This window comes from Zea mays, chromosome 10 (assembly GCF_902167145.1).
Source record: "Zea mays cultivar B73 chromosome 10, Zm-B73-REFERENCE-NAM-5.0, whole genome shotgun sequence".
Classification (NCBI taxonomy): domain Eukaryota; kingdom Viridiplantae; phylum Streptophyta; class Magnoliopsida; order Poales; family Poaceae; genus Zea; species Zea mays.
The window spans coordinates 124,041,524-124,067,344 of record NC_050105.1 but is presented as its reverse complement, the minus strand read 5'-3'; the positions used below and the strand labels follow the sequence as shown (position 1 = coordinate 124,067,344).

Genomic DNA, 25,821 nt, shown 5'->3' with positions numbered 1-25,821 from the left:
CCACGCCTCTGCACGTCCTCTCCGTCTCCGGCTCTCCCACACACTCTCTCGCTGTCTCACAGGCTGTCTCACCGCCGCACAGAGCAGAGCACAATGGCCGCTCCTCACCTCGCCGTGTTCTCCGTGCTCGCCCTCCTCGCCGTGGCCGCCACGGCGCAGGCGCCCAGCGGCGCTCCAGCGGCGGCGCCCAAGGCCCCCGCGACCCCGCCTCCGGCGATGCCGCCCCCGACACCGGCACCGGTCGCCCCGCCCAAGGCGGCCCCGGCACCGGCCCCCAAGGTCGCGCCCACCCCAGCCCCCACGCCGTCCGCGTCCGCGCCGGCGCCCGAGGCCCCCACCGCCTCCCCTCCGGCGCCCAGCCCAGACGCGTCCTCGCCCTCGCCCTCCGCCGAGCCCCCGGCGTCCTCCACCCCGGCCGGCGCCGCCGCCGGCCTCCGCCCCACCGTCGCCTTCGCCGTATTTGCCGTTGCCGCGGCTGTCTACTCCTTCTAGATTATCCAGTGGTCCTGATCCATCCTCAGCTTCTTCGTCACTTCGTTGTTCCTTACTCCCGCTTTTGTTTTGTTTTGTTTTTTTCTTCCCTTTTTCTTCTCTGTCCTCACACCCGCGTTCTTGTTCGTATGAACTGTTGTAATTACGATAATTGATTTAATTTATCTATTTCTACATTTTTTATATTATAAATAGGGATGAAAGTCTGTGCGCAATTCAATAAATTTTTTGCAGGTTATATGGATAACCTGTAAAATTAAACTTATTTAAATGTTCTGAGCATAAGTTGATCCTACTCATAAGAGACGCTATTGTGAGATTTCTACGACCTTAGGTATGTTAGGGCATCTTCAATAACTCTTTATTTTTTTCATTCTCAATACCTTCAGATTAAAAATAGCCCACCCTCCAACGGTTCCCTTTATTTGGCCTTAAAAAAATCTGTGATCTGTCCGGCCACGATCCAGACCGCAACGACGAGCTAGCTAGCCACTGAGCTATAGAAAACTCGCGCGCTCGCGTACGTACTCGCCGGGCGGGCCACCACCGTGGCAGGCAGGCAGGCAGCACAGCAAGACTCTGTTCGATCGGCCGAATCAGACGACAGCAGCTGCGGCACGAGGGAGAGGTGCATATTATATGCATGTGCGCCTGTGGGCTCGTCGGAACTTCGAAGCACAAGCACGTGCAAGCAGGACGCGCCACCGCCGGCGTTGCTGCCGCCGTGGCGCGAGGCGTTGCACTGCACTGTCCCCATGTGGGGAGTGTACGATAGAAGATCGTCGTTCGTCGGTGGAGTTCAGGGCATGCGCATACGCAAGGCTGCAGCCACGCAGCAGTAGAAAACGGCAAAACTACCAGATATTACCATTTACCCTCAATACACGTGCACCCGTCACCCATCTCTAATTTACTCTGCTTCGCCGCTGTCCAGCAGCATGGACCCACGAGCGCGCATGCTACGAGCATGTTTGGTTTAGCTTTTTTCTAATCAGTTTTTCCGAGAATCTAGCTGTGGAGAGAATCTGGCTGTGTAGAGAATCTAAGTATCATTACGATTACGTGCGGAGTAAGATAAAGTTATCCATGAGGCTCAGGATCTATAAAGTGACGGATTACTACTATTGGGACGACTCAATCGATTATATGTTTATGTTGATTTTGAATGGTTTTTATCCAAACGAATTTTATAGAATCTATCTGAAAAGCTAAGTGTTTGGCAATCCGCATCAACTTTTGGTGGCCAGAAGCTGCGAAAAGCCAAAACAAACAGGGGCTACGTACCACATCCTAATGTACTTGTATACATGTCCAAACGCCGGGCCTGCTCGACGGGCTGACCCATTGTCCATCGAGGCATGTGTCGGCCTCGTCTGATCACCGTGTCGTACTTGAGCTTTAGGCTGTGGCAAGAAGATCGTGTATATGATTGTTCAAAACACAACTTTACACTGTAGATTGTACTGTATCATAAACTAGTTATAATGAGCCTAGCTGTATGACTGTTGTAGCGATCCTATATTTATAGAATCATCCAATTTTAGTGCGCATGCAGTGGAAACGAAAATATATTCCAAAATTTTCACACATGCAACGAAAACTCATATGATCTGCTATAATTATCGGATCTACCATAAAATGCAACGAAAACTCACATGATCTGCTATAATTATCGAATCTACCATAAAATAGGACACACACATGCTCCTGCACATGTGTACGTGGTCCAGTGGCTGAGCGAGGTTTCCTTTGCTATCTCTATGAAGTATTTACGCTATTTTCGTGAAGTATTTTTGCTATTACGCAAAAAAAACATAACCGTAACTTGTGGCGTGCACGTGGGGGTTGTGTGTTGGACCGGGAGTTTGACTGACGCGTGGGGCAAGTTTGACATGACAGTGGGTCGCACCCGACAGCCTGGCGTAGGGTGTGAGGGCACGCGACGCGGTCCAGGTCGAGCCAGGTCACACGGTGGTCAGACAGGGTTCCTCTAACTATTGGAAGCCCTAGACTCCTAATATATATATTGCATTATTTTCTTCCTACAACGGAAAAGGTAAAACAACATTCGAATCCGAATAATATCCGCATCCGAATTTTAAATCAAATATTTAAAATGATATATAACATATTTGATATTTAAATTTTATGAATCTTGATAAGCTTAATACTAAAATCACCAATATAAATTTACATAACAAATTATATATCATATTTGTTTGCAATCGAAAGTAATTTAACATCTGAATAAATATCCGGATCCATTCCTAACCAGACCAGCCCAACAAATGTTTACATCTTCAGTTCACCACCTGTCTCTATATTTCTTTGTCCTTGACAACCTTGTCGATTATAGGATCCACAATTGAATCAACCTCTTTCTTGATCTCGTCAACCTGATAAACATATAAATGGCCGCAATAGTTACCATCTTTAAAAAATTTAATCAGTATTTTTCAGTAAAAAACAACAAAGTTCAACGATTAAACATGGTTTTTCGGTTGATAAAACCGAAATTCAGGGTTTTAAATTTGAAAATCTGTACCCCGTACAGAATTCCCCGGAAAACCTAAATTTACCGAGACACACCGTTTGTGAAAGCCGTTTTTGAATTTGAATTTGCAAATGGATGGGAGATCCGAAATCCACCTAAGGGCTAGTTTGGAAACCCCAATTTTCTAAAGGATTTTAATTTTTCTAAGGAAAATCAGTTTATTTTCTTATGAAAAAAAATAAAAATCTTTTAGAAAAATGGGTTCCTAAACTAGCCCTAAAACTGTTTAGTCTCCCGTTTTTTGGTGGTTAACTAGAAATCTCTACCTTTTAAGTGTGAATTTATTTTTGCGTCACCCCTACCCCTACTATCCGCGCCACGAAAATTCGGCATCCCGCTTGCCCGCGCTCTCCCACCTACCAAAGAGTTGGGACGACAATAGATACGGCTAAATAATCACAAATAATTATCCATTTAGCACGGGTATATTGGAATTTGCTATCCACAAGTATGGATATAAATATAATAGGGTATCCATGGATATTTTTTCGTGGATATGGATATCCAGTATCCATACCCGTTACCCGACAGGTATATGACATGTGGGCCATACGAATTCAACACATTATCCTAAATTTCTTTTTTTCAATTTTCATCCATAACATGTTATTTGATGTTGAAATTATCGTTTGATGCTGCTGGAATGATAAATTTTAATGTGATAAAATTATTGTTTGAGTTGAATGTTAAAATTGTAGTGGGCGGGAAGGTAACGGGTATCCACCAGATAACAGATACCCGACGAGGTACGAGTAGTGTACAGACCCATACCCATGGACGTATATAGATACTGATATGAGTTAGTTTTATCTCACAGGTATAAAGTCAGCCGTCCGTCGCTCGATTGCCATCCCTACCCAGCATCACGACTACCAAGGAAGGTGGGGGGATTCAAACCTGGGTCTCTCTAAGACCCAAACTTGAGCCTCCAATTGCATGTTGATTTATGTTACACAGAAGATAAATATTACAATATCCACACTAATAATTTAAAATTTCAAAAATAAAATTCTGATTGAATAAATATCTTATTTAGACAAAATCTATCTATATAATATATATAGAATCTGTATCTAACTAGTTAAATTTAAACTGTTTAGTTGATCTTTTAGTTGATCCTGACCCAACACACAACGAGTCAGGCCCGCCCCGATCCCACACCCACAGCCCCACGGGCCACCCACCGAACTGACAACGTGCTAGTCACCTTCACAATCCTATGCAGACAACCAGATCAATTAGAGCAACTCTAGTGATTCTCTAAAATACTTTCTAAATCAATAATTTAGGTAGCTAACATAAAACTTTTCTCCAACAGTTCTCTAAATTAACTTCTAAATTTAGTAACTTCTCATCTAACCTTATTTTCTCTCTACATTTGGCAACCATTTATGTAGGTAACGAAGATAATTGCTTACATTTGGGACTTATTTTTTAATGTGGATATATACAAAACAAAACTACAACATATATTTAGAGAACCATTAAAGAACTCACATTTGTTTACTTCCAAAGTTATTTAGGAACTTTTTAAATCTGTGATTTAGAGAGCTAAAATTTACATAACTATTGGAAACTATTGGAGTTTTCTCTTAGAGACCAGCACGTATCTCCAGCTTCCGAACAGACCGGTCAAAAAAAAAAGAGTGGCTGCCATTAACTTGCAAGATTGTACCATGAGCTTTACGTAGTAGCAACACTATCAGCTGCCGTACTAAAAAGGCCTAACGTAACGTGCTCGCGCTTGTTTCCTGAGAAAAAAACAGATTGCGTAGTGCAACTGACCTTCTCGATTAGGGCCTCGGCTTTCTCGGCGTCTTCCTCGATCTCATCCGCGACCGTCTTAATCTTCGAGGCCGCTTCCCTGAGACCGTCGTTGCCGGGAAACGCGCCGGCGACCTCGCCGGCGACCTTCTCCGCCGCCTCCGCCACCGTGTCGACCACCTCGATGGCCACCTCTGCCGTCTTCTCTATCTTGTCTCTCGCCGCAAAAAGTTGCAACCAAATCATATACATGCATCCATGCTAGCTAGAAATACGATTTCAGACAGTGACGAGTACGCGATCTCTGCTTAGCGTTTACCTTCTAAAGTTCTGAACCTCCTGTAGATAGGTATCGCAAGTATGACGGCCCCGGCCACCCACTTGGCCCTGACGAGAAGCGGAGAGAGATTCGGATCGGAGCGCGAGATGGAAATCAACCAGATACGTTTCGAAACATCTGTAACACTGAACAAGCAACACAAGTATCTGTTCTGATCTTCACTCACCACGGAGGCATGCTGCTGGGTATCGGTAGGTTTCCTCCTGGCGGATTTGCAGGGCCAGGACCAACCGCAGGAATTCTGTGAACCCCAAAAGCAGATCAAACTCTCATAAACAAAGCCGGGTTTGTGCAGTCGTCGTAGCTTCATGAAACTTGCTGCGTATATATGCTAATAAGTTACAAGCTCTACCACTAGAAGAAGGTGATGAGGTCTGGAGAAGCCATGCTAGCTACGTACGCAGTGGTGGTGAATCCAAGGATCTATGGCGAGTAAGAAAGAGATGCATTTAATTTACCGTGTAGTTCCTTTGATAATAGGGAAGGCATTGTTCATGCCTGAAGAACTCGTTGTTAACCCACTCGCAAGACTTCGCTGGGGACGAGACGGTGCGGCCGGGATCACTGGATTCCCGTGGCGACGATGAAGAAAAACCACACACACGGAGGTATGGAGTGCCAAGCCTCTGGATGTGACAGAAGAACCGAGTGCGGCCATGGGATTTGAAGGGCGCCAAAGTTTCTTCTACGTCGAAGCTACTCTTTCATGTTATCTAGTACCAAGTTTGTTGCTTGGGGGCAATGTCCTTGTGGTTGCTGTCTTCTAGTACTTCGTCCTTGCCTAGAAATCTGTCGCTCTCAGCCAACTATCAGCGTATTAATTAAAGGAGAACACGGTCATTTGTACATAGGAAGAAGTATATATACAGCAATCTGCCAACCTTGACTGTTTTTTTTAGTAGAACCTTGACTGGCATGTTGCTTTGTAAAGAAGAGACAAGTGGTTGGCTTGGAAAGGATGTTGAACAAAACGCTAAGAAACAAAAATCTAGCGGTGGAATATAATATAAGTGAATTGGCTGGTGCATGCAACTTAATATATAGATCTTTAGAAAAACTTCTTGTTTTCATATAACAACTCTCTAAGCGCGGTATACGCCGAAGTCGTGAAGTCGAGAGCGAAGAGAAAGAGCACATATTAATAAAAATAGGCACATGGAGATGTGGAATGGGTAGTAGAACAGAAGCTCTTGCGGTTACAACTATATATAAACTATTCAGCCAGGTTAATTATAGTTAGACTGAGTTTTCAAGTGACCAAATGACCATATGCGGTATTTCTTTATGTTTCATTTATCTTCAAGTGATTCATCTTCTAATGATAAGTGATAATGAAGAAGATAAGGTGGTCATCTTGTGATTGGGGCATCTCTTGCTCCACCGTCACCACTGCTACCATCCACTAGACATATATCCCTTTTGACCAAGGGTGATCCGAAGGTACAAATTGATGATAGTAGTGGTAATGATAGTGATAGTAAAGATGAATTCACCACATATACTATGATGAGCTTGCCAACGTGCTAAATGAATAAGAACGACAAGAGTTAAAAGTTTGAAGGTAAACTTTAGAATAAGTCTCTTCTAGCTAATATATGGTGTTGGAATATGTCTCTAATTCCTTTTATATATTTCGAATATGCCTTTAAATATGCTTTCCCGTACGCTTATATAGGCTCTTCCTGTAACTTGTACTCTACAGTTGATAATGGATCTGTTTCCTCGTGCTTGTTTGCTCCTCCATATTGGAGGGGATTTTTACACGTAAATCTTTGTGTCTATTTTATTTCCTAACAAGTGGTATCAGAGCTAGGGTTAAACGTATTGTTTTTATCCACATTGTGGCCGCCGCCGCCGGGTTTTGCTATTTGTCGTATTATGTCGACTAAATTTGATATTCCAAAGTTTGATGCCAAAATTAGGTTTGTTATTTGGCAGATTCAGATGAAGGTTGTTCTTATCCAGTTGGTTGTTCAAAAGGCGTTGTAGACGCGACCTACTTACATGACTGATGATAAGTGGCAAGATATTGATGAGAAAGCTTTGTCTGCCATACAATAGAGTTTATCTTTTGATGTTCTGCGTGAAAAATCTGCAGCAACATTGTGGAAAAAATTGGAGGAGCTGTATATGACCAAGAGTCTTGCAAACAAGCTACGTCTCAAGGAGCGTCTTTACACTATTCACATGTCAGAAGGTACATCTATGCAGTCTCATCTTAATGAATTTAATTCAATTATTGTGGACCTTGAGAGTCTTGATGTGAAGATATATGATGAAGATAAGACAATTTTGTTGGTAGTCTCATTGCCCCCTTCTTTTAAGCATTTTAAGAAAATTATGCTTTATGGTAATCATACTTCATTGTCCTTTGAGAATGTAAGTCAAATTTGTTGTCCAAGGAAAAAAATGATCTTGATTCTCGTTCTGAATCCAAAGGTGAAAGTTTAATTGTTCGGGGATCTGGAGATCATAAATCCAACCTTTATTGTCGTTATTGCAGAAAAAATACTCATCATATTTCTCAGTGCCCCAAAGTGAGAAATAAAGAGGAGAGAAAGAAAAAGAATTAGATAAGTTTTCTGCTGAAGCCAGATAATTTTGTTGAAACCTTATATAGTGGAGAAGCTCTGTTTGTTGCCTCTATTGAAAAGTGCTCTTCTTGGATTCTCGATTCCGCTTGCACTTTTCATATTTGTTCGCATAGAGATTGGTTTTCTGATTATGTTCAGTCTCATGCTGGTGAGGTTGTTATTAGAGATGGATCCACATGTGAGATTATTGGAATCGGCTCTATTTATATCCAAGTTCATGATGGTAGTATTAAGAAACTTATCGATGTCCGTTTTGTTCCAAAATTGAAGAGAAATCTTTTTTTGAGCACTTTAGAAGCAATGGGATTCAATTTTGCTGCTATTGATGGTGTTCTTAAGGTTTCTCGTGGAAATCGTATTATCTTGAAGGACAACCGTTTGAATAATCTCTATTACTTGCAATGTTCAATAGTTGATGCTGAAGCTATTTCTATTGCGTTCCAGAAGAGAGGTTATTTTGATGATACGAAGTCGTGCTCTAGTTCCAAGTCTAATGATTCCTTAGACTTGGTTGATATTCAAATTTAGCATCCTAGTGGTGTTTGGGAAACATTTCTATGGATTTAGAGTCAAGGGGAGATTTGTTGGAATATGCCTCTAATTCCTTTTATATATTTGGAATATGCTTTCCTGTACGTCTATAAATATAGGCCCTCCCTGTAACATGTACTCTGCGGTTGATAATGGATCTGTTTCCTTGTGGTTGTTCGCTCCTCCATATTGGAGGGGATTTTTCTACGTAAATCTTTGTGTCTATTTTATTTCCTAACATATAGCATAGCCAAAAAAACTAGTGGCACACATATAGAGAAGAGAACAAGGTTGTGCCATCCACTCTTAACGAACTCAAAACTTCACTAAAAAGCTCAAAACACGATAAACTTGAGGGGATACACAAATAGCTCAACACTAGCCATGATTTGCTAAAAAGAGTATTACTAGTCTTTGGATCAATCATGACAACCTAGTTTTCTCATACTATCTCTTGTCCAATGAAACACATGATGCCACTAACCACGTTGTTAAGATTGATATATCTGCATCATGTAATGCCTTGATTGTGAAAATGTTATAGTAGTAAAAAAAGAAAGTGGTAGTGACCTCTAAATGACGACCTCTGAATGACCTCGAGGTCGAACACCAAAAAACTTGAGAACCCTCGGCGTATTTAAGGTCCCTTTGGTAGGGTTCTTGCATCACCAGCTCTAGCTCTGACTCTGTCTCATCTAAAAAATAGCTCATTCCTTATTTTCAGGAGCAACACCACATTTAGTTAAAACATAGCTCTTTCTATTTTCACATGAGAGGGAATGATGGGAGAGAGCCGGAGAAACCACTTTTTTGAGCTCCTGGCTTCACTCGGTTTCTAGAGACGACTCATTCCTATTTTATGAACAAACCAACAGTTATTTCATAGACTTTTTGAATGAGTTGTTGAGGTGTGATATCCTGGCCCTAATGGATGATGTTATCATGGTCCAAGAATTAATAGAGTACTCATATCAACAAGGTGCATCTTCTTTTTCGAAAGCCTATCTTGAAAGAACCTCCAAGTTAAGCGTGCTTGGCTTAGAGCAGTTTGGGATGGGTAACCGACCGAAAAGTTTTCTCAGGTGTGCATGACTGAGAACAAAGTACGCACAAAAGACCTGTGTTGGTATGTGGGGGATGATCTATGGTCCTAGAGGGCTACCAGAAGTAAGTACTAGCAGTCTGGGAGTGTGTGGGGTGTTACAAATGTTAATAGAGTCGATCCTTGCAGTTTCACGGGCGTGTGTGGGTTAGGTGTTCGGGTTATATGGAGCATGGTGCATGTGGGTGTGGAGTGGTCATATGACATGACATATAACGACACTAGACATACAGACGTGGCCAAGAGAGGAGGTTCCTGGATCGGGGTTGACCGACGAGGACGTCGATCTTCTAAGGGGGTGGATTGTGATATACTGGCACAAGACTTAATAGAATTAATAGAGTACTAATACCAACAAGGTGCATCTTTTTTGGAAGCCTATCCCGAAAGAACCTCTAAGTTAAGCGTGTTTGGCTTGGAGCAATTTGGGATTGGTGACCGACCGGAAAGTTTTCTCGGGTACGCATGAGTGAGGACAAAGTGTGCACAAAAGACTCATGTTGGTCTGTGGAGATGGTTTATGGTCTTGGAGGCCTGACAGGAGTAAGTATTGACGGTCCAGAAGTGGATGAGGTTTTATATGAGGGAGACTTTAAAAGAACCCTACCAAAGAGGATCTAAATATACATAGAATTTATTTAATTTAATTAAATAAAAAATAAGCTATGCCCTTGTTAAACCTAAAAGCAACGTGACTTTTCCTCTATGGTATCCCTCCCCCGCCCTTAAGCAGTACTCACTGAAGCCCCTACCTGCGGGCCTGCAGCGAGGCAGCGGGCAGCCTCCCTCCGTCCGCTGCTCCACGCACTGCCACAGCCGTTCCCGTCCACGCACTCACGTTAAAGGAGTCGAGTCGTCCGCACCTTCGGAGCACTTTCCTCTCCGCCTCCACCAGCAGCGTCCGATGCAGATGCCGGCCGATCTGACGCCATTGATCGCCATCCATGAGGCCTCACCGGCGGGCTCTCTTCTTCCCGGAGCACAGCCTGGGCGCCAGGGACGCGATGGCCTCTACTGGTCCGGCTAAGAATGAAATGTTGATGGATCAATTTATTACCTTATGAGAAATGAAATGATGATAGATCAATTTATTCAATTACACAAACCAAATAAAAAAATTTGAGGAATAAGAAGATAATAGATTTCCTCATTCTTCAAACCAATCACCCCTCTGTGTGGCTGATCCAGCTCTGCGCTGTTATATTAGCCGCCGGTTACGTACGTATCAACGTATGCATGGACTGTGTGTCGTGTGTACGGGTGAGCTCTAGATGAATGGTAGTATGTGGCACGAAGAGTTCACCTTTTACAAGATTCCCTATAGTTTCGTACGTATGCATGGACTAGGACATGTTAAGCTAGCAAGCATCTAGCCAATACCACATATACTGCATGATGAATGCAACGTCAAGTTGCCTCGCCACTGGACCAACGATGCTTCGTTGTATCGGCCGTTTGGCACGAGGAAATCCTAGCGACGTCCGGACCATTCTTGGTTATGAACTTATGATAGATATATAAAAAATCACTGCAATATTAATGCTTCTCCCACTAACAAAAATGGCAAATGAACCGTGGAGGGGTCGGCTCCCCCCGTGCTGGTCCCTGGCGATGAATCTTTCACCCGTCCCTGATCTCATCCCTGTGAGGGCTTGTTCGGTTATTTTCAATCCATATGGATCGGAGGGGATTGATACGGATTGGAGGGGATTTTGACTTATTAGGGATTGAAACCCCCTCAATCCCCCTCAATCCATATGGATTGGGGTAAAACCGAACAAGCCCTGACGGCGATCTCTCCCGCCCACGCTCCATCCACGCCCTCCGTCTCCGTTTGCGGGAGGAAGATGTAGAGAATGAGATTAATCCGTTCGAGGTTGAATCGATCTCTCGGTAGGCGATTTCGAATCCTGGGAATTTGCGGAAGGAAAATAGAAGGTACGATTCCAAATCGCTCCATCTATCAGGATTTGTTGATAATGGGGAGCGCTTGAACTTGAATTAGGGAAATAATGCTTGCAATGGTGGTTCCCCGTTTGAAATTGTTGATAAGTGGAGCATGAAAATCAAGCACACCCCTATGATGCTACGATGGAAATCCGGGAGAAATCAAAGCCTTAATCCATGGAAAATCCATAGAGATATGATTCCTGCTTGGATTACGCCTCCTCGGGGAGATGTTGATTTTTCTCAATTTTGGGACTCAGGAGAGCTTATTGCGAAAAAGTGTAAGGAGGTTTGAAAGGGAAATGTGCCCTTGAGCCATTTCTAGTATATTTTGGTGATTAAGTGCCCAACACATAATTGAGTGAGTAATTATGTGCCAAATGATGAATGAAGTGCAAATCAACAAGAAGGTATGATTTTAGACTTAGTACATTGGTTTTTGTGTACTAATATATTTGTCTAAGTGCTAGAATCAAGAAAAGAAAAGGATTGGAAAAGAGCTGGCTGTGTTCAGCCAGCTGCTGCTCAGTCTGGGTGCACCGGACTGTCCGTGGTGCACCGGACAGTGTCCGGTGCGCTAGGCTGGCTCTAGCAAACTAGCCACTCTCGGGAATTCGGCGGCGGCGTACGGCTATAATTCACCGGACTGTCCGGTGAGCCAAAGGTCGTCAGCGCAACGGTCGGTCGCGCAATCCGCGCGTGACGCGTGGCCCCAGCCAACGTTCGGCTGGGGGCACCGGACAGTGTCCGGTGTGCCAACGGCTACAATTCTACAACGGTCGGTTGTGCCATTTTAGGAAGGAGATCCGCACCGGACAATGAACAGTGGATGTCCGGTGGTGCACCGGACTGTCTGGTGTGCCACACGACAGAAGGCAAGAATTGCCTTCCAAGAATGCCTCCAACGGCTCCTAGCTGCTTTGGGGCTATAAAAGGGACCCCTAGGCGCATGGAGGAGTCACCCAAGCATACTTTGAGCATTCTAAGTCTTCCACACTCCGTCTCCGCGCACTTGATTGTCTTTCTTAGTGATTTGAGCTCTGTTCTAGTGGTGAACTTGTTGCAATTCATTTGAGCTCAAGTCTTGGCTGTGTGTGTGCGTATTGCTGCGGATTTGTGTGTGTTTCTTCCCTCCCTTACTCTAAGTGCTTTCACTTTGATCTTTGTTGTAAGGGCGAGAGACTCCAAGTTGTGGAGATTCCTCGCAAACAGGAAAGAGTATAAGAAAGAAAACAACCGTGATATTCAAGTGGATCATTGGATCACTTGAAAGGGGTTGAGTGCAACCCTCGTCCATTGGGACGCCACAACGTGGAGTAGGCAAGCGTTATACTTGGCCGAACCATGGGATAAATCATCGTGTCTGAAAGTCGCCTAGAGGGGGGTAAATAGGGCGAAACTGAAATTCTCAAAAATAATCACAACTACAAGCCGGGTTAGAGTTAGAAATATAATTGAGTCCGCGAGAGAGGGTGCAAAACAAATCGCAAGCGAATAAGGAGTGAGACACGTGGATTTGTTTTACCGAGGTTCGGTTCTTGCAAACCTACTCCCCATTGAGGTGGTCACAAAGACCGGGTCTCTTTCAACCCTTTCCCTCTCTCAAACGATCCCTTGGACCGGATGAGCTTTTCTTCTCAATCACTTGGAACACAAAGTTCCTACAAGGACCACCACAAGATTGGTGTCTCTTGCCTCAATTACAAGTGAGTTTGATTGCAAGAAAGAATGAGAAAGAAAACAAGCGATCCAAGCACAAGAGCTCAAAAGAACACGGCAAATCACTCTCACTAGTCACCAATGCTTTTGTGGAGTTGGGAGAGGATTTGATCACTTGGGTGTGTCTAGAATTGAATGCCTAGCTCTTGTAAGTAGTTGGGAGGTGGAAAACTTGGATGCAATGAATGGTGGGTGGTTGGGGGTATTTATAGCCCCAACCACCAAACTAGCCGTTTGGTGGGGCTGACTGTCGTATGGTGCACCGGACAGTCCGGTGCGCCAGCCACGTCACCAAAACCGTTGGGTTCCGACCGTTGGAGCTCTCTCTTCTGGGACCGCCTGGATGTCCGGTGGCGCACCAGACATGCACTGTAGAGTGTCCGGTGCGCCAGTATGGGCGTGCCTGACTTCTGCGCGCGCTGGCGCGCATTTAATGCGCTGCAGGTAGCCGTTGGCGCTGAAATATCCGTTGCTCCGTTGTCACACCGGACATGTCCGGTGAATTATAGCGAACTAGCCGTTGCGAATTCCCGAAGCTGGCGAGTTCCTGAGGTGCCGTTCCTTGGAGCACCGGACAGTCCGGTGAATTATAGCGGAGCGCCTCTGGATTTTCCCGAAGGTGACGAGTTTGACTTGGAGTCCTCTGGTGCACCGGACAGTCCGGTGCGCCAGACCAGAGGTGCCTTCGGTTGTCCCTTTGCTCTTTTGTTGAACCCAATACTTGGTCTTTTTATTGGCTAAGAGTGAACCTTTAGCACCTGTATTACTTATACACTAGAGCAAACTAGTTAGTCCAATTTATTTGTGTTGGGCAATTCAACCACCAAAATCATTTAGGAAATAGGTGTAAGCCTAATTCCCTTTCGATCTCCCCCTTTTTGGTGATTGATGCCAACACAAACCAAAGCAAATATAGAAGTGTATAATTGAACTAGCTTGCATAATGTAAGTGCAAAGGTTGCTTGGAATTGAGCCAATATAAATACTTATAAGATATGTATGGATTGTTTCTTTATTTTTAATATTTTGGACCACGCTTGCACCACATGTTTTGTTTTTGCAAATTCTTTTGTAAATCCTCTTCAAAGTTCTTTTGCAAATAGACAAAGGTAAATTAATAAGGTTTTGCGAGGCATTTTCAAGACTTGAAATTTTCTCCCCCTGTTTCAAATGCTTTTCCTTTGACTAAACAAAACTCCCCCTAAATGAAATTCTCCTCTTAGTGTTCAAGAGGGTTTTGATATATCAATTTTGAAATACTACTTTTCTCCCCCTTTTGAACACAATAAGATACCAATTTGAAATTTGTCAATTGAGAATCATACCAATTGAAAAACTCTTTTAAAATTAGGTGGTGGTGCGGTCCTTTTGCTTTGGGCTAATACTTTCTCCCCCTTTGGCATGAATCGCCAAAAACGGAGTCATTAGAGCCCTTTAATTATTGTCTCCCCCTTTGGTCATAAAGAAATGAGTGAAGATTATACCAAAGATGGAGTCCTTTTCTCCCCCAAAGATGGAGAGTTGCTCGGAGTGACGGCGAAGGATGAGTTACGGAGTGGAAGCCTTTGTCTTCGCCGAAGACTCCAATTCCCTTTCAATACACCTATGACTTGGTTTGAAATAGACTTGAAAACACATTAGTCATAGCATATGAAAGAGACATGACCAAATGTATATAAATGAGCTATGTGTGCAAATCAACAAAAGAAGTTCCTAGAATCAAGAATATTTAGCTCATGCCTAAGTTTGTTAAAAGTTTGTTCATCAAGAGGCTTGGTAAAGATATCGGCTAATTGATCTTTAGTGTTAATATATGAAATCTCGATATCTCCCTTTTGTTGGTGATCCCTTAAAAAGTGATACCGAATGGCTATGTGCTTAGTGCGGCTATGCTCAACGGGATTATCCGCCATGCGGATTGCACTCTCATTATCACATAGAAGGGGAACTTTGGTTAATTTGTAACCATAGTCCCTAAGGGTTTGCCTCATCCAAAGTAGTTGCGCGCAACAATGGCCTGCGGCAATGTACTCGGCTTCAGCGGTAGAAAGAGCTACGGAATTTTGCTTCTTTGAAGCCCAAGACACCAAGGACCTTCCCAAGAACTGGCAAGTCCCCGATGTGCTCTTTCTATTGATTTTACACCCCGCCCAATCGGCATCCGAATAACCAATTAAATCAAATGTGGATCCCCTAGGATACCAAAGCCCAAACTTAGGAGTATAAACTAAATATCTCAAGATTCGTTTTACGGCCGTAAGGTGAGCTTCCTTAGGGTCGGCTTGGAATCTTGCACACATGCACACGGAAAGCATAATATCCGGTCGAGATGCGCATAAATATAGTAAAGAGCCTATCATCGACCGGTATACCTTTTGATCGACGGATTTACCTCCTTCGTCGAGGTCGAGATGCCCATTGGTTCCCATGGGTGTCTTGATGGGTTTGGCATCCTTCATTCCAAACTTGCTTAGAATATCTTGAGTATACTGCCCTCTTGGAGTTGCTTCACTTGAAATCCTAAGAAATATTTCAACTCCCCCATCATAGACATCTCGAATTTTTGTGTCATGATCCTACTAAATTCTTCACATGTAGACTCGTTAGTAGACCCAAATATAATATCATCAACATAAATTTGGCATACAAACAAGTCATTTTCAAGAGTTTTAGTGAACAAAGTAGGATCCGCTTTTCCGACTTTAAATCCATTAGTGATAAGGAAATCTCTAAGGCATTCATACCATGATCTTGGGGCTTGCTTCAGCCCATAAAGTGCCTTAGAGAGTTTATACACATGGTTAGGGTACTCACTATCTTCAAAGCCGGGAGGTTGAAAGCTCTCTTGTGGTTTTGGTGTTTGGATGACAACTCAATTAAAGGACTAACAAGTGTGTTAAGTGTTGAACAGGTGCTTAGTGTAAAGCTGACAGGGTTCAACACAAGTGAACAAATGTGATGGTCCAAGAACTGGATTATGGATACATGATGGACATCACAAGTAAGATGGACATTGCAAAAGTGATACTCGGGTGAGTAGCTCGGATACAACTGATCAAGCCAAGGACTGAGGAAAGAAGAGCTTCGAGGTACCAAGTGCACGGGAGAAGGTCAAGGAGACTGAGGAACCCAAAGCCAAGGGTGAAGAAGAAGGCTTGCAAAGTCAAGGGTGATCGAGTTGAGAACAGCTACGACACATCAAGGATCACTACATAAGGACGTGACTTACAACCAATGAGGTAAAAGCTACAGTCATGTGGTGTAAGTCATAAGGCTCAAGATCAAGCTCTAAGAAGGAGATCAAGGTCACTAGAAGGAGAACAAGTGTCAAAACCAGAACTGGAAGCAGCCCAAAAGAGCTAAGTTCATGTCGATCTTTAGTTTGGGTTGTTCCTATGTTTGGAGATGTTCTATGTGACCTTTGCAGGATGTTGGAGCTAAGAAATGTCAATCTAGATCAAGTCAAGCCAACTTGATGATTTATGAGTCCAACATCAAAGCTCAAGCATGTGGAATGCTATAGATTTAATGGTTAAGAGAAGGTATGTTTCTATACTTAGTACATTGGTTTTGTGGACTAATATACTTGTCTAAGTGTTAGAAACAGAAAGAAGAAGAAAAGAAGAGAGGTGCAAAGGGCTTGGCTATGTACAGCCAAGGCAGCTCAGTCTGGCACACCGGACTGTCCGGTGGTGCACCGGACAGTGTCCGGTGGTGCACCGGATAGTGTCCGGTGCGCCAGGCTGAACTCCAGTGAACAGGCCGCTCTCGGGAGAAGTCTGGCGACGATCGGCTATAATTCACCGGACTGTCCGGTGTGCACCGGACTGTCCGGTGAGCTAATGGTCGGCCGGGCCAACGGTCGGCCGCGCGATCTGCGCGGGACACGTGGCCGAGCCAACGGCTAGATGGAGGCACCGGACTGTCCGGTGTGCACCGGACATGTCCGGTGCGCCAACGGCTCCAAGACTGCCAACGGTCGGCTTCGCCGTAGAAGGAAAGAAATCGGGCACCGGACAGTGTCCGGTGTGCACCGGACTGTCCGGTGCGCCACCCGACAGAAGGCAAGATTTGCCTTCCTGGTTTGCTTCCAACGGCTCCTAGGCCCCTTGTGCCTATAAAAGGGACCCCTAGGCGCCTCAAGCAATACAAGTGCAGCCAACAAGTGTAGACATCACTCGAATCAATTCTCACTCTCCCTCGTGTGTGTAACTCTATAGTTTGTGTAGAAGGCACAGCTATAAGCCTTTAGAGAGAGGAGAAGTGCTGCTTAGAGCTAGAACAAGGTCTTGAGCGTATCGTTACTCTACCGGAGTGCTGCCAAGAAGTTTGTAAGCAGCCGCGGTTCTGTTGTAACCCCACTCAATAGTGAAAGGCTCTATCTGTCATATTGACAGATCTGAGCAAACGGAGGAAGGAGTTGAAATAGACTCCAAGCCCAGGTGTGGCTAACTCCAACGAGGACTAGGCAAGCATTTCAGGCTTGGCCGAACCTCGGGATAAACCCTTGCGTCTGTGTGCTCTGTTCTATCCTGACTCTCTGCCTTACTCGTTTTTATATCTGCACTTCAATACTTATCTGTGTTATAAGCTTGATTTGAAGTGCAGGACATATTGAGACAGGATCTTCCACTCCGCTGCGACCTACTCGAAGAGTCTTCTCATTCCACTGCGTACTAAGTCTTCGAGTAGAGTAAGAATTTAAGTTTTAAAGTAATAAGTTTTATTCGCCTATTCACCCCCCTCTAGGCGACATCCAGATCCTGTTCCCGGGTCAAAGGGAACTTTCAATTGGTATCAGAGCTAGGCCTCTCCAGTGTGGGCTTAGCCGTCCGGAGATAACGATGTCGTCACAAGAGGTAACTGTAGAACTTCTTTTAGGCGATGGCTCTAATTACAAATCTTGGTCTGTCTCTATTTATAATGCTTTCATGAGTGTTGATCCTGATTTAAGACAGATCTTTAGGAGAAGTATTTTTCCATCTGATATTAGTAAAAATCCCTCTAATGATGAACTAAGATGTTTTTCTCGCAATCACCGTGCTTGCAGCATCTTAGTTGATTCTCTTTCTAGAGGTGCTTATTTTGCCATCATGAGTAATGGTAATAATTTAATTGTTGATGCTCATGATTTATGGAGTAGGATTAAAGAAAAATATTTTGTGGCCAATTGTACTACTTCTACTCCCTATGTTGCTTGTGGTACTAACCTTTCAAAGGGAGAAGAAAAACGATGGCAACCAAACGATGAATCCACCTCACCGACAGGTTCGTCTTTCACTAGTTATAAATGTCTTATTGCTAATAATGATAGTGGAGACGAAAGCGATGATGAGGAGGAATATGAGGATGATAGCGAGGATGAGTCTTCATCACCACAAGGTACATTTTCCTGTATTGCTTCCACTAATAATAATGACAGGGAAAATGAGACCGGTGATGCGGAAGAAGAGGAGATTCGTCGGTTCTACACCAATCTCAACAAAGAAGACAAAGTGCTCTTGGTTAAGTTGTTGAGTAGGAACAAGGAACAAGGCGAGACGCTTCTCAGGCTAGAGGAGACTCTCATCAAAACCAACGACAGCCTGGAGAAGATGACCAAAGAACATGAGGAGCTAAAGTGCTCTCATGATAATTTGGTCCAACGGTATGAATCTATTTTATTTGAGCAAAGAAATAATCATGACGTATTATCTGATGTTGCTCAACTTAAAATTGAAAATTCTATGCTTAGGAATAAAGTAGAATTGTTGAGTCATGATAACCTTGCTCTGACTCAAAAATATGACTTATTGTCTTGTTATCATGATAATCTCTTGGATAGGCATATCATGCTTGAAGTTGCTCATGAGGTCGTAATTACGAACTTAAATTCATGTGAACTTCATTCTTGCACAAGTACACATTCAGATATTTCATCACCATGTGCTAACCCCTGCTTGTCAAAAGAAAGCCAATGTTTGAATAAGCATCAAGCTGCAGGGTCACAAAAGAAATTGTGTGGGAACAAGAAACAAAGACAACTAAGGAGAAGACACATTGCTCAACTCTCTCAAGATATCCACGGGCGCGTGGTGAAGAAGCTTGAGAAAGGAAAAACTGCAGCAAGTGTCAAGCTCAATAAGAAGAATGTTCCTAAAAATGAAGAAATCAACATGAGCTTGGAAAAAGGTAAAAATTCAATTAATCATGTTGTTTGCACTGACCTTTTCTCTATGTCATCTAAGAACAAAAAGAGAAAAGGGAAAAGGAGGTGTTTTAAGTGCAACAAGTCAGGACACCTCATCGCATCGTGTCCATACACCAACAAGGGTGAAGGGATAAGGAGATGCTTTGGATGCAATGACAAGAACCTCACGATCACTGCTTGTCCTCTACTGTGTGGTGAGCAGGGTCATCTATCAAAGGTATGTAATAACGGTGAGGTCTCTAAGCAAGTAAATTTGTCTCAATCTCATTCGCTTAGGAGACCCAAATCATACACCTGTGCTAGATCTATAACAAGATCACCGAGAACTAGCATAAAGGCTATTTGGGTACCAAAGGCACATTTAGATGATTATGGACCCATACCGAGGTGGGTACCAAACTGTGCTAACTAGACCATGCAGGTACCTTGAGATGAACTGGAGACCCTGGGAGAGCTTAAGATGGTTAATTCGAACTCTATGCTTAAGCTATCAATTTTAATGTCTATTTATTGATCCAAGGTTGAATTATTGTGCAACACTAATCCCATGTTCATCTCAAGTGAAATAAGGTGAATAGGTCCTTAATCATTATTGGTGAATCAAACAAAGGACCTGGACGAGAATCTGCAACTTGCTCTCCAAAGGACGGTACCCGTGAATTTTAAGTACATAACTGCAATTTAGTATTGCTCTTAAGTTGGCTTGTTGTGCTACCTATCTTTGGAGTAGTGATGCTTTATGATGGCCTGTGTTAAATGAATCATAATGATGTTTGTTTAATCATGACTGGTGCTTTATAGGGAATATATCTTGAATCATTCAATGGGTAGTTTTTCATTCGATATATCCACCATGATTAACTCTCTTGTGTATGTGGATAAACATGTATCTTTTTGTAAGTCATGCTAGGTGTTTTTTTAATGATTAACCTATGTGCAAGCATGATAGTTTTGTTTAGTCCATGTTCACATGATTACTCTGTCTTGGTACTCTGTGTATACCAAAACAAGAAATCCATGTTGTGTCTCTAATGCACCCTCTCGAGCTTCGAGGTGCATGAGCAAAAGGAGCCCTAAATTGGTGACAACAGGTGCTCTCACTACACACTACCTAAAAGAATGAATCTCATGGCATTCAAGTAAAAGGCAAAGGTATGGAAAATGGAACTATGCAATTTCATTGAATATCTTGAAGTTCCGTTGATTGTGATCATAGCTATGTTCTTGCCTTTCAATTGGTAGTATCTTGGCTTAGGTGCTTTATGCTTTAAAATGTTGTTTCCTTTGGTGTACCTAAGAAAATACTTCTTAATCATGGTGTGCTTAGACATTGTGCTCGTGTCGTTTTTTAATTAGTATATGTGTTGCAATGATCATCATGTGTGAAGCGTGCTTTGGTGTTTTTAAATGTTATATATCATGAGGCATGCATTGTTTCCACTAGTCATAAGTTGTATTATCTCATCTATTCAATTGGTATCTTTTTGTGATGTAATTGATATATTATGCCTAGACCAAGGTATGTTTCCCCTTTACTTCTGAGAATGCTAGAATGTGCAAGGTGCAAGTCATTCAAATACTTGATGCACAACTTTAGGGGGAGCACACATAACTTGTGTCTTTTGAGACTAACTGTTTTTTGAGTAATCCTATATAGTCTCAAGGTGGAAAAAGGGAAGATGAGCAAGAAATGGAGCGATCAGGACTTGGGTACCTCCACAAGTCGAGTAATTGGTATCTAAAGTTGTGAGTAATTACGTATTTAAAGGTTGCTCGTGCTCTATAATAGTTGGTGATCCTAGATGCTTATCTTTAAATATCATGGAGCTATGACAGTAATGATTTTTCAATTGGTAGCCTTGGTAGTGTGCTTCAATTGGTATCTTTTGGTAATCACTAGAATAGAAGTTTCTTCCTGTGCCAAATACTATAACTTGTTCTAAGTTTGGTGTCTTAGCAACAAGAAAAGGTTAGGATAAAAAATCAGGCACAAGTGTGGAGAAGCTCTCGAGAGATTAAATACTTTCAAGATGGGAAGTACACTACTACATGGTAAAGGTACAAAAGGAAGTATTAATCTTTTTGCGTATTTATATCTTACTTAAATGTTGGTAGTGCATATGCTCAATAAGTAAGGGGGAGTTTTGATACTGTGTCTCTCCTCCTTAACACCCTGCTGTCCCTTGACATCATCCTATGTTCTTGCTTGAATATGGTTTTGGTGTTTGATGTCAAAGGGGGAGAATATGTGCATTAAAGCTTATCTCAACCTGAGAGGAAAGCTTATCCTAAGGGGTGATGTGTTAGTTTGAGCTTTGGTGATGTGTTAGTTTGAGCTTTGCTAGTGTGTTATTCATATGCTTCTTGCAGTATTATATGTGTTGCATCATATGGACCAGTGCTTCCGTTGCTATGAATTAATTGGCATCTATTGTGTTCATTCTGAAATAGACAGTCATGTTGATAATGATGCATGTGGTTTATGGTGCTTAAGATTGCTTTAAATTAGTATCTGAGTTTAAATTGGTATCTTAATGGTGAATAGTGGTAGGTTGATATTCCTGTGAGATATCCACTAAATTGAATGGTGTTTAACTCTGATTACGTGCGTTGTGTGTTATAGCATCATGGTTTGATCTTTGACACAATGCATTTCAAAAAGTGCTAAGGTGTAGAGATGCTTCGAATTGCCTAAGTATGTGCAAATTGGCATATTAGGCCAAAATTATGATTTTGAAGTAAGCACATATTTAGGGGGAGCAATTCTATAAACTTAGATTTCAAAGTTTGTGCTTTAAATCATATTCTAATGTAAGCTTTAATTGCGTTGCCATCAATCACCAAAAAGGGGGAGATTGAAAGCTCTCTTGTGGTTTTGGTGTTTGGATGACAACTCAATTAAAGGACTAACAAGTGTGTTAAGTGTTGAACAGGTGCTTAGTGTAAAGCTGACAGGGTTCAACACAAGTGAACAAATGTGATGGTCCAAGAACTGGATTATGGATACATGATGGACATCACAAGTAAGATGGACATTGCAAAAGTGATACTCGGGTGAGTAGCTCGGATACAACTGATCAAGCCAAGGACTGAGGAAAGAAGAGCTTCGAGGTACCAAGTGCACGGGAGAAGGTCAAGGAGACTGAGGAACCCAAAGCCAAGGGTGAAGAAGAAGGCTTGCAAAGTCAAGGGTGATCGAGTTGAGAACAGCTACGACACATCAAGGATCACTACATAAGGACGTGACTTACAACCAATGAGGTAAAAGCTACAGTCATGTGGTGTAAGTCATAAGGCTCAAGATCAAGCTCTAAGAAGGAGATCAAGGTCACTAGAAGGAGAACAAGTGTCAAAACCAGAACTGGAAGCAGCCCAAAAGAGCTAAGTTCATGTCGATCTTTAGTTTGGGTTGTTCCTATGTTTGGAGATGTTCTATGTGACCTTTGCAGGATGTTGGAGCTAAGAAATGTCAATCTAGATCAAGTCAAGCCAACTTGATGATTTATGAGTCCAACATCAAAGCTCAAGCATGTGGAATGCTATAGATTTAATGGTTAAGAGAAGGTATGTTTCTATACTTAGTACATTGGTTTTGTGGACTAATATACTTGTCTAAGTGTTAGAAACAGAAAGAAGAAGAAAAGAAGAGAGGTGCAAAGGGCTTGGCTATGTACAGCCAAGGCAGCTCAGTCTGGCACACCGGACTGTCCGGTGGTGCACCGGACAGTGTCCGGTGGTGCACCGGACAGTGTCCGGTGCGCCAGGCTGAACTCCAGTGAACAGGCCGCTCTCGGGAGAAGTCTGGCGACGATCGGCTATAATTCACCGGACTGTCCGGTGTGCACCGGACTGTCCGGTGAGCTAATGGTCGGCCGGGCCAACGGTCGGCCGCGCGATCTGCGCGAGACACGTGGCCGAGCCAACGGCTAGATGGAGGCACCGGACTGTCCGGTGTGCACCGGACATGTCCGGTGCGCCAACGGCTCCAAGACTGCCAACGGTCGGCTTCGCCGTAGAAGGAAAGAAATCGGGCACCGGACAGTGTCCGGTGTGCACCGGACTGTCCGGTGCGCCACCCGACAGAAGGCAAGATTTGCCTTCCTGGTTTGCTTCCAACGGCTCCTAGGCCCCTTGTGCCTATAAAAGGGACCCCTAGGCGCCTCAAGCAATACAAGTGCAGCCAACAAGTGTAGACATCACTCAAATCAATTCTCACTCTCCCTCGTGTGTGTAACTCTATAGTTTGTGTAGAAGGCACAGCTATAAGCCTTTAGAGAGAGGAGAAGTGCTGCTTAGAGCTAGAACAAGGTCTTGAGCGTATCGTTACTCTGCCGGAGTGCTGCCAAGAAGTTTGTAAGCAGCCGCGGTTCTGTTGTAACCCCACTCAATAGTGAAAGGCTCTATCTGTCATATTGACAGATCTGAGCAAACGGAGGAAGGAGTTGAAATAGACTCCAAGCCCAGGTGTGGCTAACTCCAACGAGGACTAGGCAAGCATTTCAGGCTTGGCCGAACCTCGGGATAAACCCTTGCGTCTGTGTGCTCTGTTCTATCCTGACTCTCTGCCTTACTCGTTTTTATATCTGCACTTCAATACTTATCTGTGTTATAAGCTTGATTTGAAGTGCAGGACATATTGAGACAGGATCTTCCACTCCGCTGCGACCTACTCGAAGAGTCTTCTCATTCCACTGCGTACTAAGTCTTCGAGTAGAGTAAGAATTTAAGTTTTAAAGTAATAAGTTTTATTCGCCTATTCACCCCCCCCTCTAGGCGACATCCAGATCCTGTTCCCGGGTCAAAGGGAACTTTCAGAGGTTGCTCAACATAGACCTCTTCCTTGATTCGTCCATTGAGGAAGGCACTCTTCACGTCCATTTGGTAAAGCTTGAAGCCATGGTAAGTAGCATAGGCCAATAATATACGAATTGACTCAAGCCTAGCTACGGGTGCATAGGTTTCACCGAAGTCCAAACCTTCGACTTGGGAGTATCCTTTGGCCACAAGTCGAGCTTTGTTCCTTGTCACCACACCATGCTCGTCTTGCTTGTTGCGGAAAACCCACTTGGTTCCTACAACATTTTGATTAGGACGTGGAACTAAGTGCCATACCTCATTTCTAGTGAAGTTGTTGAGCTCCTCTTGCATCGCCACCACCCAATCCGAATCTTGAAGTGCTTCCTCTATCCTGTGTGGCTCAATAGAGGAAACAAAAGAGTAATGCTCACAAAAATGTGCAACACGAGATCTAGTGGTTACCCCCTTATGAATGTCGCCGAGGATGGTGTCGACGGGGTGATCTCGTTGGATTGCTTGGTGGACTCTTGGGTGTGGCGGTCTTTGTTCTTCATCCTCCTTGTCTTGATTATTTGCATCTCCCCCTTGATCATTGCCATCATCTTGAGGTGGCTCATTTGCTTGATCTTCTACTTCATCAACTTGAGCCTCATCCTCATTTTGAGTTGGTGGAGATGCTTGCGTGGAGGAGGATGGTTGATCTTGTGCATTTGGAGGCTCTTCGGATTCTTTAGGACACACATCCCCAATGGACATGTTCCTTAGCGCGATGCACGGAGCCTCTTCATCACCTATCTCATCAAGATCAACTTGCTCTACTTGAGAGCCATTAGTTTCATCAAACACAACGTCACAAGAAACTTCAACTTGTCCAGTGGACTTGTTAAAGACTCTATATGCCCTTGTGTTTGAATCATATCCTAGTAAAAAGCCTTCTACAATCTTAGGAGCAAATTTAGATTTTCTACCTCTTTTAACAAGTATAAAGCATTTGCTACCAAAGACTCTAAAATATGAAATATTGGGCTTTTTATCGGTTAGGAGTTCGTAAGATGTCTTCTTGAGGATTCAGTGAAGATATAACCGGTTGATGGCGTAGCAAGCGGTGTTGACCGCCTCCGCCCAAAACCGATCCGAAGTCTTGTATTCATCAAGCATGGTTCTTGCCATGTCCAATAGAGTTCTATTCTTCCTCTCCACTACACCATTTTGTTGAGGGGTGTAGGGAGAAGAAAACTCATGCTTGATGCCCTCCTCCTCAAGGAAACCTTCGATTTGAGAGTTCTTGAACTCCGTCCCGTTGTCGCTTCTGATTTTCTTGATCCTTAAGCCGAACTCATTTTGAGCCCGTCTCAAGAATCACTTTAAGGTCTCTTGGGTTTGAGATTTTTCCTGCAAAAAGAATACCCAAGTGAAGCGAGAATAATCATCCACAATAACTAGACAGTACTTACTCCCGCCGATGCTTATGTAAGTGATCGGGCCGAATAGATCCATGTGTAGGAGCTCCAGTGGCCTGTCAGTCGTCATGATGTTCTTGTGTGGATGATGAGTGCCAACTTGCTTCCTGGCTTGGCATGCGCTACAAATCCTGTCTTTCTCAAAATAAACATTTGTTAATCCTAAAATGTGCTCTCCCTTCAGAAGCTTATGAAGATTCTTCATTCCAACATGGGCTAGTCGGCGGTGCCAGAGCCAACCCATGTTAGTCTTAGCTATTAAGCAAGTGTCGAGTTCAGCTCTATCAAAATCCACTAAGTATAGCTGACCCTCTAACACTCCCTTAAAAGC

At 43.5% G+C, this 25,821-nt stretch overlaps 1 protein-coding gene across 4 annotated transcripts; it reads right to left on the bottom strand.

Annotated features, from left to right (window-relative positions):
* Positions 1 to 2,602: 2,602 nt before the first annotated feature.
* On the bottom strand, positions 2,603 to 6,037 carry LOC103641709 (uncharacterized). Of its 4 annotated transcripts, none has more exons than XM_008665026.4 (5): positions 5,609 to 6,037; positions 5,317 to 5,391; positions 5,130 to 5,197; positions 4,832 to 5,016; positions 2,603 to 2,888 (listed from the first exon to the last, which is right to left on the bottom strand). In XM_008665026.4, the coding sequence occupies exons 1-5, from the start codon at positions 5,806 to 5,808 to the stop codon at positions 2,811 to 2,813; spliced, it is 606 nt and encodes a 201-aa protein (XP_008663248.1). In that variant the 5' UTR covers positions 5,809 to 6,037; the 3' UTR covers positions 2,603 to 2,810. The 4 variants fall into 4 exon arrangements, 2 of the variants coding, with proteins under 2 accessions (XP_008663248.1, XP_008663247.1); XR_002265826.3 differs by having other exon boundaries at positions 2,610 to 2,888; positions 4,832 to 5,020; positions 5,609 to 5,905; XR_004853272.1 differs by having other exon boundaries at positions 2,610 to 2,888; positions 4,832 to 5,020; positions 5,317 to 5,468; positions 5,609 to 5,787.
* Between the last annotated feature and the right edge of the window lie 19,784 nt (positions 6,038 to 25,821).

Bases quoted from the DNA above. Each gene is read 5' to 3' on its own strand.
- LOC103641709 (XM_008665025.4), bottom strand. From the start codon at position 5,808: ATGGCCGCACTCGGTTCTTCTGTCACATCCAGAGGCTTGGCACTCCAT. The intron at 5,198-5,316 runs GTGAGTGAAGAT...GCTTCTCGTCAG, and splicing joins CCCAGCAGCATGCCTCCGTG to GGCCAAGTGGGTGGCCGGGG. The intron at 5,026-5,129 runs GTAAACGCTAAG...TTGCGGCGAGAG, and splicing joins GAGGTTCAGAACTTTAGAAG to ACAAGATAGAGAAGACGGCA.